This window comes from Symphalangus syndactylus, chromosome 4 (assembly GCF_028878055.3).
Source record: "Symphalangus syndactylus isolate Jambi chromosome 4, NHGRI_mSymSyn1-v2.1_pri, whole genome shotgun sequence".
Classification (NCBI taxonomy): domain Eukaryota; kingdom Metazoa; phylum Chordata; class Mammalia; order Primates; family Hylobatidae; genus Symphalangus; species Symphalangus syndactylus.
The window spans coordinates 143285202-143299878 of NC_072426.2; the positions used below are offsets into that span (position 1 = coordinate 143285202).

The window sequence follows — 14677 nt, forward strand, 5'->3', positions numbered from 1 at the left end:
GTTCTGGTCTTGAAAATAGGGATCAGCCAGGATTTCCCAGTTAGGACAAAAGTTTCCTGTTTTCTCGTTTGTGATGACACGCTGTTAATTCTTCCATTTATGCCAATGTAATTCGCTTAAATCCTTTTTTACTTGAGCAAACCTGTGGATGGCTGCAAGCAGAGTTCATTGGATAACTCACTCAGCTGTTTTGTTTGCCTGTTTGTTCTGTCCTGCACTACAATATTGATTTGCCGCCCGTTTCTTTTGTTGCACTTTCCATTTGGTAGTCTCCTTTCTTGGTTCACTTATATACACTCCACAAAATCATCTCAACCAAGAGGAATTTCATTTTTGCTGTTTACTGATTGTCAAATAAACCTACTTAGCATGTTCTTGGATTTGGTGTTGTCTAGGTGCCTTGTGGCATTTCTGCTACTGATGCCTTCTCCCTGTGGAATGTTTTAGGGATGTGAGTTTCTTTCTTGGATTCTCTAAAGCAAGCTCAGTGTGATGTACTAAAAATTATTTCTTGATATAGATTAAAATTGATTGCTACAAGATTTGTCAGAACAGAGTTAGGCTTCTGTAGTGGGACGAAATTATGCAGGTTTTACATACCAATTACTTCATTTTCCTCTTTTCCCAAGAAATGCTGCAGATGCAAAGGGTAGGGGTAAGAACGGACTGCAGGTTTTATACCACTGGAAAGAATGAGTCAAGCCACAGTTACACACCCTTCAGGTGGGACACGACACACATTCCACACAGCTGTGCAAACCTTTTATTAAAGCATCAATCAAAATACAGGATGGATCACACGGTTTTCTGTTTTTGCTACTGTAATACCAACTTATATGAGTCATTTGTTTACATCTTTATTTTTAAAAGTGAACATTTTACAGTTCACAAAATCACCAGATTGACATTTCTGTTGAGACATTTTTCCATTTTCCAATTTTAACAAAGGACATCCAGAACTACTGAAATACAACAAACGAAACCTAAATGCAAGCATCTTCCTTGACTCTCACTGTTAGCAGCTCTATGGTGTCTGAGATATACATTTGGAGGCTATTTTATTGGCTAAATAAAAACAATTTATGCCAGAATATTCTTAGAACTATTTACTTTCTATTTTTACATTCTCTACTTCAATTTTGATTGTAGTATTCTTAGTATTAGCCTCTTTATAAATTCCATCTCTAAAAAATCTGTTAAAGATCATTGTCATCCTCATATGATATCTTCGTGAATAAAAGATAAATGCTCAGTCCTTTGGAAAATATAATAAGCAATTGTTTTATTTGATTTTTCCCCCACAATTGATTTGTGTAACCCGAACCTGGTTGATCAATGAAGAAACCCTAAAAATGTCATTAGGAAAATAAACTGTGTTATTTACTGAAGGATTTTTTAAAATGACCAGTATCTTGATGCTCAAAATATGTGAAAATACAATGAGATTTGGTAGATATTTTAAGAGTATGAATAACTTGGTTTAAAAACCAAGAATAGAAACATTTATGGAATTACTCAATGCCAAACGGTATGTGAAGAGCGGTAAAGGAAAGTTATCTGAACAATGCTGAGAAAACAGGGTATCTGAAATGTAAGGTAAATGCTCCGTTTTGGTACCAAATGAAACACTGAAAGGAAATCCCCAGTTAAAAGAACCAGTGACTGCCACTGAAGAGTTTTAGCACTGATCAACACTGTATTTCCTAGGGCAGAATAAAAGGTATCTGGTTTGCCTTTCTAAACCATTTCTTCCAGCAGCTGGAATTGGTGTTTCTACAGTCAAGTTAATTAGTGTCGGCTGCACAGGGCTTAGAGCGTGCTGTTCAAAACATGCAAATGTCCTTTGTACCTGATTTTCTTCATGTGCTAAAGAGCTGAGCAGATCCTAGATCACCAGTAAATAAAGATCCAAGCATTAGACTTGAAACATCTTATCAGTCCATTAAAATAATTTACATAGCCATAGTTAAATTCATCCAGTCTTTCCATCACATTGATTTCTTGTTATCTCACATTTGCCCTTCAAAACAAAGTTTAGACAACATAGACTGGTGCAATTAAAAATGAAACAAACAATAAAAACAGATAAAGGAGGAAAGGGGAATTCCAGAACTCCATTGTGTGAGATGTCAGGTCTTTCAGCCTTAGTTGTGAAAAAGGAATGCTCATAAGCGTCCAAGACAAATCATTCTGGACATAATGACAGCACAATAATGCTTGGGATGGATGAGACATTCAGAGATTTTTAGAGCAATTTCTGTAAGTTATATATCACATGTATCACATTTGGTTCCTAGAGATTTTAGTCAAGTATTAGTATTTCTTTTTGCTAAGTATGGTATACAAAAAGATGAGGATAGTAGATGTGCCCTAAAGATATGAAAATATAATATATAAAACAAAACCATTATAAATTACATAGATTTTTCCATATAAAATTGTTTTCCCCATTTAGAATAAATACCATCCAAGTTTACAGATCATCTAAGTGAATTAAATATACACACACATGTGAATCATTTTCAGAATTTCAAGAAAAACATTGCTAGAGATATGACCAGGATGACTCAGAAGCCAGAAATTGATTTTACAAATGACTACATATGACCCAAAAGATGAGGCTTTGGATTTAGTGTGAAGCTTTTAAAACTGCCCAAATGAGTCCAATGTGCACGAATGTGTACACACACAAGTTCAGTCACACTCGCATGAATTTCTATGAAGCTGAACAGTTCACTTTATCTTTGAAAAATCAGCTGAAAGTCATGAGGTCTTCTGCATCTCATATTCTAGCAGGAGGGCCTCTCTTATTTCATAAAGAAGCTGTAGGATGGATAGGAAGAGTGTAGCATTTTTGGAAGGAGAAATTCCCATTTTTAAGTCAACCTCCCTTTATGTCAGCTATTATCAAAACCGAGAGCATTATGATGCCTTAAAGAGGGAGAAAGTTTTGAAAATCTACATAAGGTCTCCCCACTGCAGTCTAAAGCAGCAAAACCAATCAGGAAACATTCTTTGGCCGCATATTTCTGCTCTCGCTCCACTGAAAATCTGCCCACTTTTAGTTTATCATCTCTATTCAATGTCTAGGTGGAATGGATGCCTTCTCCTTTCCATGTGGAAACCTACACATGGGTTTGGGTGGAATGACAACTGAATAGAATGGGGCAACATTCATACAGTATTACAAAATGAACTTAAGTCCTCTGTTGTGGCTTTGGGCATATAAACCCATGGTAAAGAATTTGTGGACCTCCATGACAACTGGAAAATTTTTATATTCTAAGACGTGGTGTAAAAACTTTTCTGCAACCCAAAAACATACAATGCTAGTCCAGAAAGCCCAACAGGAGTCATAATTTCTCCTGATTTCTCACTGCTCATTTCTTTATGTGACTGCCCAAAGCACTTCTAACCAGAAGTCAACAGTTCAGTCCCTCTCAAGAGATGTCTGATCAAACTCCATGACTAGTCCTATCACCTTCCACAACAGTTATCTATAAATAAACAAATCAACGCTAGGTTTAAAACCAAGCCCACTGCTCTCAATTACAGAGCCAGATAATGTTTGTTGTAAAGTTTGGATGGCAAAAGCATCCAACTTCATGGACCCATTTTTTGCTTGTCTCATGCAACGGGGGCTGGTTATCCTGGAAGACTGCAAACTTTCTGTGAACTATAAATGTTTCAACTAGAAGGGATCCTGTAGACCCTCGAGTACTACCTGCATATTTTACAGATGAAAAAGATTAAATCCCAGAGAGAGGAAGGGAGTTGTCCAAGGTCACCTCCTCAGATGGTGACAGAGTGAGGACTAAACATCTGGGTCTGCTCTCACCACCAATGTGATCCATGCAATCTTGGACATCATAACCCCATTACCTGATGTGGCCAAGGCCCCTATGAGTTTATTAAGGTTACTGTCTCCTTTGCTTATAAGGGAAAATTAAATAAAACCACTCATTCTCACTAATATTAAATCTTAATTCCAGATGTGGTCCTAATGGTTTTTTTGGAAGGAGAAGATCCACAATTTGTTTAAAATGCTATGATTTCTCAAAACCAACATTCTTATTTAAGTAATGCAGCATGAAAATGTTAGGTGGACCGAGAGATGAAAGCAAAAATCCTTAAAGTGATTGCGAAAAGGAGCAAGGATGTGAATATTGGTTTGGTTCTGTGAGACAGTGACACCATTTCAACGGTGCTCAGAGCTCATGTCATCTGCCCCTTCTACAGATAAGGGACCTGAGGCCCAGACTTGTCCAAAGCCAGGCAGCTGGTTATTGGCACAGTGGGTATTAAGCCTTTGGATGACTAATTTTGTCTTCTTTCCATAACATCATGCACCTCACATATAACCACTTTCTTGCAGGACTGAATAATTATTCAACAGTTTTGGCATAACATTTGATGGCACAGTTCCCTTTGCTATTACCCTAACCTTTCGCTCTCCCCTTTAAGGACAACCAGTCAGCTATGCAGTTCACAAAAGTGGACCTGGTTATATGTCATCCAACAGCATATGGTCCCTGCAAGCCTGTTTGGAAGCCAATGTTCTATAACCTACAGGAATCCACTGAATCCGATGACTTTGGAAGCAATACATTTTCCAGGTAAAGAATCAGTCTTTATTTGGAGGATGATGTAACTTAAACAGTGACTTTCATGGGTGGTGTGGGTATATTTAACCTTTTACAATCTCCCTCTACATCTCAGCTGAGCTCACCAAAAGGCTCATTGAATCAGACAGGTAAACACATTTTTGACTATTAAAGTGCTATTCCGGGGCAAAGTTTTTCTCAGTTTTGTTTAACAGCAGCTTCATTGGAAACAAACAAAAAAAGCAATCTATGAAAATAGGCCTGGGGAATGAAAAAAAAAAAAATAACAAGCCTCGTAACTACTTTGGAACATGACAAATGTAATGTGACTTGTAGATATCAGCCCTGGTACTGGTGACTGATACCAAAGTCTCTGAGGTACGTGTTCTAGGGAAAAGTAAGGACAAAAATGGCAATGGGGACTAAATCAAAAAGAACAATTAGTATTAATAACAATGACCCCATTATAAAGGAACAGCAAAATTAAAACTGAGAAGAAAGTGCAAAAAACCCACGTACGTGCATTTGCTATTGTAGCAGACCTATACTTTTTAAAAGGAAAAGCAATGCAGGGTGCATTGGACAGGGTTCTTGAACTCAGAATATCTTACAGTGGTGTACTCTTTGCCAAGAAGGCATCACGAATTAAGGTATTTGGCAGAGATCAGCCTCTAAAACTCATTATCACATAGACACCTTATGTCTGGTATCAATTCTGCACCCTGATGTTTCTCGCATCCTTTTCTACTGGGGAAATTCCAGTCCCATTCACTGCAGGCAGGTGTTTCTCCTTTTAAAGTGGCATCACTCCTACCTAAGGGATGAGAGTCTCCTGGTAAGGCTTAGCGGCAAGTGCGTACTACATCTGTATTACAAGGAGCAGCCCCTGATTTTCTTGATATGCATAGCTTTTTGGGGTTGGTATTAGACATGGCTTTCGTAAATAACGCAGGTGTTTTTGTCATGTGTCATTGCTGGCTCTGTGGCTTCCAGGTAAGCTGGCGTCAGTACCTTATCTGGTACCTCAACAGGTGTTGGCTCTTCAGATGTTAGCTCGGTGGACGTGACATCGGTAGAAGGCTCTGCAGTTTCGGGGGAATGTTCAGCAGACAGTTCTGTCTCCTCTACATCTTTGACTTCAAACTGTCCACCCTCTTGGTCATCTGCATGCTCTTTTTTGGACTGCGGGTGAACTGACACCTTGATGGCGATTTGCTGAGGTTGCTCGTGCAGCGATGAGGCGTCCGAGTCAGCGGCGGGGGAGTCGCTCCGCTTCAGAGAGTTGGGGATTGTGTAGACCTCATCCCTGTGTGCGGCCTCCTGACCCTCTGGAGTATGCCTCACAAAATTCTGCCCCTGCTCCTCCAGCCCAACCACCTCCATAATCTCCTCCATGATAGTCCTGCAGTTCATAATGAGAGGTGGCAGAGGCACGCTCCTGGCAAGCTCTTCGATGTAGCGGGCGAACTCCATGGTTTTGAACTGGGTGACTTTGGCAAGCTCTAGAGTTTTGGCGGAGGTGATGATGGGGATGCGCTTGGCGATCTCGAATGCCTTCTGCAGCTTCTCTGCACCTTCGGTCCTAAAGAACTCATTGATGGCCTTCTCGGTCTTCTTGAGGTGGCTGCTCATCATGCACAGGCGGGTGATATTGAGGACCATGACGATGGTGAAGGCCACCAGGCACACAACCATGTAGTAGACACCCATGTCTCCAGAGGTGAAGATGACGCGCAAGGTCACCGTGTTGTTCACGGTGCCGTAGATGTTAGAAGCCACGCATGTGTATTTACCTCGGTCTGAGAAGGATACCTTGGTGATGTTCAGGAGGCCACTGTCGTGCATTTGCCATTTTCCTGTCAGAAGGGAGAGAAGAGAATTCAACCAAGGACACAGAGTTCCCATGACTACAAACTGATACGTTTCTAAGAACATCTACTACTACGAACATCGACTTCACGTGCTTACTATGTGGCAGGCAGTGACACGCATCAGCTCATTTAATCCTCACAGTAACTCTGCAAGGTGGCCCCTGACACTGCCTCTGTTTTACAGGATGAGGAAACTGGGGCACAGTCAGATTAGACAACATTCCCAAGGGCACCGGCTTGGAAGCCGTAGAACTGGAAGATGAACTTGAGTTCCAGAGGCTGCACTCTTAACTACCAAACCATATTGTCTAACTCCACATCCTAGTGAAAAATGAGAGAAATGATCTGGAAAACACTGTGCTCGTATTGAAGAGTTCCTTAACTTTAAAAGCAACTGATTCTCTAACCTGCCAGTGAGCATGCCTCTATTGAATATATGTTCACTGGGGAGGTTAACGCAATTAAATTGTTTACCTGAGTTTCTCAAATTTAAGATTGAAGTCATCCTTGTATGATCTCAGTTAATTAAAACATAATTTGTGTCATTCACTTGGAGACTCCACAGTGAATTATCTATACCATTTAAAGTTACAAGTTAACAATGTGAGTATTCAGAGGCTGGATATGAATTCATATCAATTTGTTTTAGCCTTGCAAATAAATTACAGACCCATCAAGTTGAAAATAAGCTTGACATGAAGGAGAACACATATTGATAATAAATGTGAGTTTTCTTACCCCCACCACCCTCTCTGGAAAGGATTTAGCATCACCTCAGGAATGATATTTTGAATTCAGTGAAACACTTTGGTTTGAATTTAGCTTGCCCATCTACCTGCAGGTCAAAGACCCCTGTGAAACATGATACTAGATATAGCTTCAGGGTGTTAGGTCTTAGCCCTTCTGAAACCCTACTACCTCCCTGGACTGTCCCATAGAGCAAATGAAGATCCCAGTTAGGCTTTTGGGGAGTTCTAAGGAACAGGCAGATATTTCTCCATAAAAACATTCTAATTCCCCGAGCCGACTACAGAAACCTCTCCTGAGAGCTGGGGCAACTGAACACAGAGTTTCCTTTTAAGCATCTATTATTGCACTGTATAGTATTTGTTTGCTCTCCTTATGGTAGTGAGTTTTAATTCTAATAGAAAGCCTGGTATTTCCCAAAAGCAATTTTTTTTTTTTTTTTTGTTGTTGTTGTTGTTAATACAGGGTTCCAGTGGACTACAGAATAAGGCAACACAGGGCCTGTTTTCCCGCAGTGTCCTCTGCTCCAAGGAACTTTCCTGAGGAAGCTGGACGTGTCAGTGAGGTACCTCCTGGGGTTCTACAGTTCCTCCTGCCGACTGGCCAGGGCGAATCTGGCGGGAGCCTCTTGGTGGATGCTGTCACATGACTGTGCCTTCTGAAAGAACATCTGTGAAGAGCAGTTTCTGGTGTCCCTGAGTAACCCTTTTCTAACAATTCAGCTAGTGTATTTCCTCCAAGAGTAGAAAACACTGGCTTGGAGAATCTAGTGAATTTTCAGCTTCTCGTGAATGTGTATGAACAAACCAACCTACTTGGTCTGTGAAATTCTCGCTAATTCAGATGGGACACGGGCAAGGCTTCTAACACTTTCATCCCATGAACATAAATTTTGATATTTAAGCTGTAGATTTATTCAAATATACAATGACCTGAGGCCAGGAAAGTTACCTTGTCAATTTATTTTCTTATAATTTGCATGTCTCATAAAAGTAGACTGCAGCAGGCATGGACAAAAACAGAACAAAACTCTAACTGATTGAAAGCTTATTCCATAGAGAAGATGTTGGGTTCTAGAGACTTATAGGCTATGCTTGTAGTTTCTCATATTTGCTTTCCTTTTATTGGAAAATACAGCAGAAAATAGAGTGGAGGAGGGTGAGAAGGTGAGGTTATTTGTGTGAAGAATGGTTAGGATCAGTTTGTTTACCTCCTCCCCATCTGTACCACTTTTTGGAACAATTATCTGTAAATATAAAGATAAACTAGTCTGAACCTGGGTACGGAAGAAGAGAACACTAACAAGACAGGCATCTGATGGTAATATCAACAGCTTTTTCCCCAAACCTAAGTAACAACTTTAGTGATCATTATGTTCTAATTGTTACAGAAAAATAAAATGTGAAAATACTAGTTACAACATCCCAATGCTTTCCTCTATTGAATATTTAAAAATGTTTCTGAACGTGAACTCTGAGTTTTCAGATATGCTTTTAATTGTCTATTGATATGTATTTATCTAATCTACAACCAAGTAGTTCAATTCAGACAACTACTTTAGACACTTCAAACATTTCTTGTGACATTGTTAAAAGGGGCATAGCTTGGAATCAAATGCAGTCTAATTAGGTGATACGTGTGGTTCGTTTTGAGCAAATCTGTGAGATGTCTAACAGATAAATTATTACTTAGGAGTATATTCAGATTCTTAGCCCAGCACACTGGGTCCACAGACTAATGGTTTTCATTTTCATATACTTTATCCAATATTTAATTTGATTTGTTCTGAAAGTTTGAAGGCCAGTCATGTATCTGTGAAGTGATATATTGACTATAAACCATGACAAATGTGAGTGCATATATTATAATCCTAAAGCGGCTGGGTTATTACCTATAGCATGAGCTGTAACAATCTAGTTAAAGGAAGGAGATCATCACAGCTCTCTCTGCCAGCAACTTCCTGTTTCCAATGGAGGACAAGGATACCAAAACATCTCTTTCGTTTTCAGTCCATTACTATATTCCTCTGGAAACAATCATCATCTTTATTTTATGGGTTAAGGTAATGTTAATGTCACTTAGAATTCTGGGTGAGATATGGTAAAATGAGTATGTGACTTGGATTAAAACATACTATTACCAGACCACAAAGCGAGTCCAAGTCTTTGGAAGCCAACACAGTTCTAAGACTACCATAGAAGAGAACTAAGGTCCTGCAGCCTCCAAGGTTGTATACGTCTGTATTCCCCCACCCCCTTTTTTGTAAAGGCCAATATATTAATTCGTTCTGGGAACCAAGACTCCAAATATTTCCTCTCAGCCTCAGCCTGCCCTTCCATTAGTGAAAAATAAAGATTTCTGCACATTCTACTGCCACATACAGCTCTGAAAACTAAAGATGGTGCAAATTCTGTTTGGAGGCTCCTCCCACATCAGCTTTGGGCGCATGCTCAAGAAGAATCTCCATCCACACGCCACTTGTCCAGACAGGAACATCTTGAAAACGTTCTTGCTGCTGCACGTTACCATTCGCATCAGTCTATAAATGCCTGGCCCTGCATCTCATCCTAGAAGCGTTCCGACTTCAGCTGCCAGAAAGTTATACAAACACCCACGGTGACTATCACAGATCTTCGGTGCTTTACACGCGAAGTGGGGATACACAGTACAGTCCCCATGTATTTTAAACTGTAACTGAGTGGGAATGTCAAGCTTATACACTGAATGTTCATGAAGCTGCATCACTTCAGCACAAATAAAACCCAAAATGTCAGCAGCAGATGCCAAGTCAGTTCTACATGCAGTGGTTTTGGAGGAAACAACAGAGGCAGCCATCTCGCCATGACCTTCTGAATAGAAAAGACTCTCATGCTCTTCCTGCACCTGGGCTCAGTTACACACTTCCTGTTCCTTGTGCAGACTGTAGCCCCGCCACCCCCGACCCCCCGCCTTGAAATACCCTTCCTCCATCCCCTCTCTCTCCGCTCCTATTCTGGAAAGTGATGCACACCTGAGGCTTTAGGCGAAAATGCTCACACACGCCGCAGGACAAAGGCTGCTGCATCTCACGTCTCCTGGAGACTAGAAATTGCCAGGGACCTGTCACAGTCTTCCCCAAGAAACTCCAGGCACAAGAGTTAAATGTGAAAATCTCCCAGAGGTAGGTAACAGTGTTGTGGTGACAGTCTCTCCTTTGCAAAGACAAAAGCTGGCAGATGTTGTTTCTGAGTTGTACTGCAGGGCATGGGTTATGCCACACAACAAAGCTGACATTTGTAGAAGGGCAGTGATGTTTTTTTATCTTGTTCACTAATTCAGTCAACAAATGTCATTGAGCAAACTGTGTACCAGGATCCACGCTAGATGATGGGAATACAAAGATGAGTTAGACATGACCCCTGACTGCAATAAAATATCCAGTTCCAAGAGAAAAACAGACTCAGAGACACAACCATAGCATCATGTGGTAAGTATAATGGCATCTGGGAGGGACTGAAGGGGACAGAGAGCAAGGGCTTCCTAGAGGAGGCCACTGCTAAGCCAGATCCGCTGGCACAGGTAGGGAGAGGAATGGAAGCAAAAGACAAAGAACTTTTGAGGTCACAGGGAACACATGAGCACAAGAGGGAACACTGTGAGCCGCTGGAGCTGACCACTAGAAAACCGAGAAGGGCTCAGATGGAGGAAGGCAGGGCCGGATTACAGGAGGACCCCCAAATGTGCAAGAGCTTTATATCTACCCTGCAGGTGAATGGGAGCCCCGCCTGCTTCACGACCTCATTTACATGACTTTTCCCCTGACAGGTTTGCCTTACTGTATTTCTTAGAGGGGCCACAGGACCTTCCCTCATGCTCCCTCTCTGCCTGCAAGGCCTTCTTCCTCCCCACTCCAAGTCCCAGCCTCACACATTTAGCCCAGTTAAGACCCCATCCTCAAGTCTTGCTCCATTTCCCAATAAAGCCTTGTGTGAACTCTGATTAAATCAGTAGAGGAAACCTGAAAGTCCAGAAGCAGATGCAGCCAAGTGTGAGAAGTTTAAAGATGAAGACCAGAGCATTTCAAATTGGGGGGGAAGACTACTGGGATAGATGACCATCTGCAAGAAAATAAAGGCAAATTCCTACTTTATGTGATACATAAAAATAAATTCCAACTACTCTGAAGATCTAAATGTAAAATTAGAAGTATAAAATTAATAGAGGATATAAAATATTTTTATAACCTGGAAATAGGAAGTGCTTTTTAAGCATTTCAAGCACCTCAGAAGCTGCAAAGGAAAACACCAGTGGATCAGATTTCCCCTAAATTAACTTTTTTCAATATAAAATACACCATATTAAAGTTAAAAGCAAATGACGGGCCAGGAGAAAATTCTAGAATGTTTGACAGACAAATGCTTAATGACTCTAAAACATAATGAACAGCTATAAATCAAGCAAGTCAAGACAAACCTGAAAGAAAAAATGGGAAAAGGCTATGAACAGATCATTGGCAAAAACAAGAAATGTGAATGGTGTCTATGTGTAGAAAATCACTAATATGTAAATTATGATTACATTTATAGAGATTACAGTCATTTTTAAAACAACTTTTTCATCTTTCAGGTTGCCAGAATAAAGGGGAGTCGCTAGCGACATTGCCAGCAGTGGAAAGTGACAGCTGCCTGGCTAGGTAGGTGTGAGGGGCAGGCCCGGTAGCTCACGGCCCTTCTATCACACACAACTCACCGCAGCCTGGATGGCCAACTCCTGCCCAGCTCGGCCTTCTTTCATTAATTTTTTTTTTGAGATGGAGTCTTGCTCTGTCACCCAGGCTGGAGTGCAGTGGCGCGATCTTGGCTCACTGCTAGCTCCGCCTCCCGGGTTCACGCCATTCTCCTGCCTCAGCCTCTCCGAGTAGCTGGGACTACAGGCGCCCACCACCACGCCCGGCTAATTTTTTTTTTGTATTTTTAGTAGAGACGGGGTTTCACCGTGGTCTGGATCTCCTGACCTCCTGATCCGCCCGCCTCGGCCTCCCAAAGTGCTGGGATTACAAGCGTGAGCCACCGCGCCCGGCCCTTTTTTTTTTTTTTAATGTTGCTGAGAATGTAGGGTAAGGGACACTCCCATGCACTGCAGGTAGTCGTCAGGCTGGTAACACTGTTGGAAGGTTGATTTGATCACAACTTAAAATGAAGGTAGCCTATGATCCACTCTTAGACTTCTTGAAATTCTTTAAATCAGGCAAGCCTAGGTTGACTGGAAAAACAGTAATGATGTAAACCAACCAAGGTAATAAAAAAAAAAAATCTTTTTAAGAACAGTGTTTCTTCCCAGGGACATAGTTCAGAGCTTTCCTCCCCAGCTCACTTTCTCTGGGAGAAGCCATAACCGTGGTGGGTTCCACACCGGGAAGGCAACTGACCTGGGACCACGGTGCTCGCCGTGGTGGCATGCCCACGTGGTATGGCCCAATGTCTCCTCAATAGGACAGTGCCAGGTAGCCCATCTGGCAATGAGAGAACAGATCAATAGCATCCTATGGTTACAATTAAACCTGTAAACAGCAAGAGATTCTATGGTACAGGGGTGACTGTGACTTAGTGTGAAACCAACATACGACAACATCAGAACTAACGTCCACACAAACAACTTCTGAGCAAATCATTGCTGTACGGCAAGGGGCAGCAATGAGCAATGCATTCTGAACTGAAGGCTCACAGGGAAAGTGAGAGCACAACCTCCACAGATACTGTAATCACAGCTTTTCTCCAAACACCACTTCTACCGAAACCTTCAATCTTTCCAGGTTTACCTTAGGATCACTGAGCGTTAAAAATTAACATTTTCAACTTGAGAAAGCTGACTGAAAAAAAATAAAGTTCTTAAAATTTCCAATCCTTTTATGAATGCGTGTGTGTAAACAGTGACGGACATATGGTTTGTCTATATTCCCAATGAGTGGTATAAACAGATTAAAACTGTATTAACGATCCTGTTTAGACACTTTGGCTCTTAAGCCTCACACATCCATGCTTTTCCAGGAGAAGAATTAAATCTGCCAAAACAAGTATGTTAGTTTCTTGAAACTAACTTAAAAATATTCAGATAGTGAGAGTTCCAGTAAATGTTTATGCAAACAATAAATGAAATACAACATTCATTCAAACGAGGACTGCGTAGAATCAGCACCCTTCAAAGAAGCACAAAATGTGTGCATATGTGTTTGTATCTATAAATGTGGCACATATTTTGTGAAATATAGGCTACTGAAGAGAAAGGATTCATGCCTTTTTACCAAACATAATTGAAAGCAAATTTAGCACTGCATGGCTGCACCTGTTACAAGGCTTCTGCAGAAAATGACAGCTCCTTGAAGCCACTGCAGCATCAGGTTATGAATCCCAGAAGCTGCAAGTGCTCTTGTGCCTCCCCAACCCCACCCACAACCCTCCCAAGAGACCTCTTCAGAGAGGACTAGGGCAGCTCTAACAAGCTATTTCTTACGTCATGTAGAGTGAATGTAGCCTGGGATAATATAGGCTCAGCTAAGCTTTCAACTCAGGAAGGTGGGGATGGAAGGATTTTGCTGTTCAGAATTTGTAGTTCTGTTCTACTTCAAGGTACTAGTATCTGAAAAGAACCTACTGTCTTTTTATTTCCTGGAAAAGGAAACATCTGTTCCTCTAGCTAATTTGATCTGGTAATCTTAATTTTTAAAGAAGTGCCAAGCATGTAATTCCATAAAACATGGAATCATAATACATGGGCTCATAATAGTCTTTTCTAGAGAGTAGCTACAGGTGGTCCTCCAAAATAACAGCACCCTACACTTAGTTCACATTAATCACTTCCATTTTGGGAATCTTGGCTGTCATCCATATCTGAGATGGATCTGGAAGGGTCTTTTCACTGCTAGGACTAAAGCTATCTGGGCTCACATCCCAAGTGGAGCACAACTCACTGAAGAAACACACAAATGGTGGTTTACCAGGTTGGCACTTGATATGGCTCAATTCAGAAAATTAACCTTAGTAACGTAAATTAAACTGCTTCTATGGGATCTACTTTGGAATGATTCTTTAGTTAGCCAAGGGGTTGCTCCTTTGGGTTACAACAGGGTTTCTCAATTCAGGTACTACTGACATTTGGGGCTGGATAATTATTTATTGTAGGGGTCTGTACTGTGCAATGTAGGCTGTTTAGCAGCACCTCTGGCCTCTACCCACTTGAAGCCAGGAGCACAACCAGCCTGACCCCACTGGTTATGACAACCAAAAATGTCTCCAGACTTGGCCACGTGTCTTCTGTGGAGAAAACAGTTTCCAGCTGAGAACTACGGGGTTAGGCAAATGCAAAATTCATCTGGTGCATAATACTTTCTAATTTCCACATACACTGCTTTCTTCCAAGGTAGAAGCACATTAGATATCAAAGGGCCCTTTGTACGCAGAAGTGATGCACCAGGAAAGG

The 14677-nt window shown here is 41.2% G+C and overlaps 1 protein-coding gene across 8 annotated transcripts in view; it reads right to left on the reverse strand.

Annotated features, from left to right (window-relative positions):
* Positions 1 to 740: 740 nt before the first annotated feature.
* The window catches only part of MFAP3L (microfibril associated protein 3 like), a 46872-nt gene continuing 32935 nt past the window's right edge, over positions 741 to 14677 (reverse strand). For all 8 annotated transcript variants that reach the window (XM_055276400.2, XM_063638407.1, XM_055276401.2 and 5 more), the window contains one exon: positions 741 to 6460. In XM_055276400.2, the coding sequence (XP_055132375.1) occupies positions 5529 to 6460 (932 nt within the window). In that variant the 3' untranslated portion in view covers positions 741 to 5528. The remainder of the gene's footprint in view (positions 6461 to 14677) is intronic.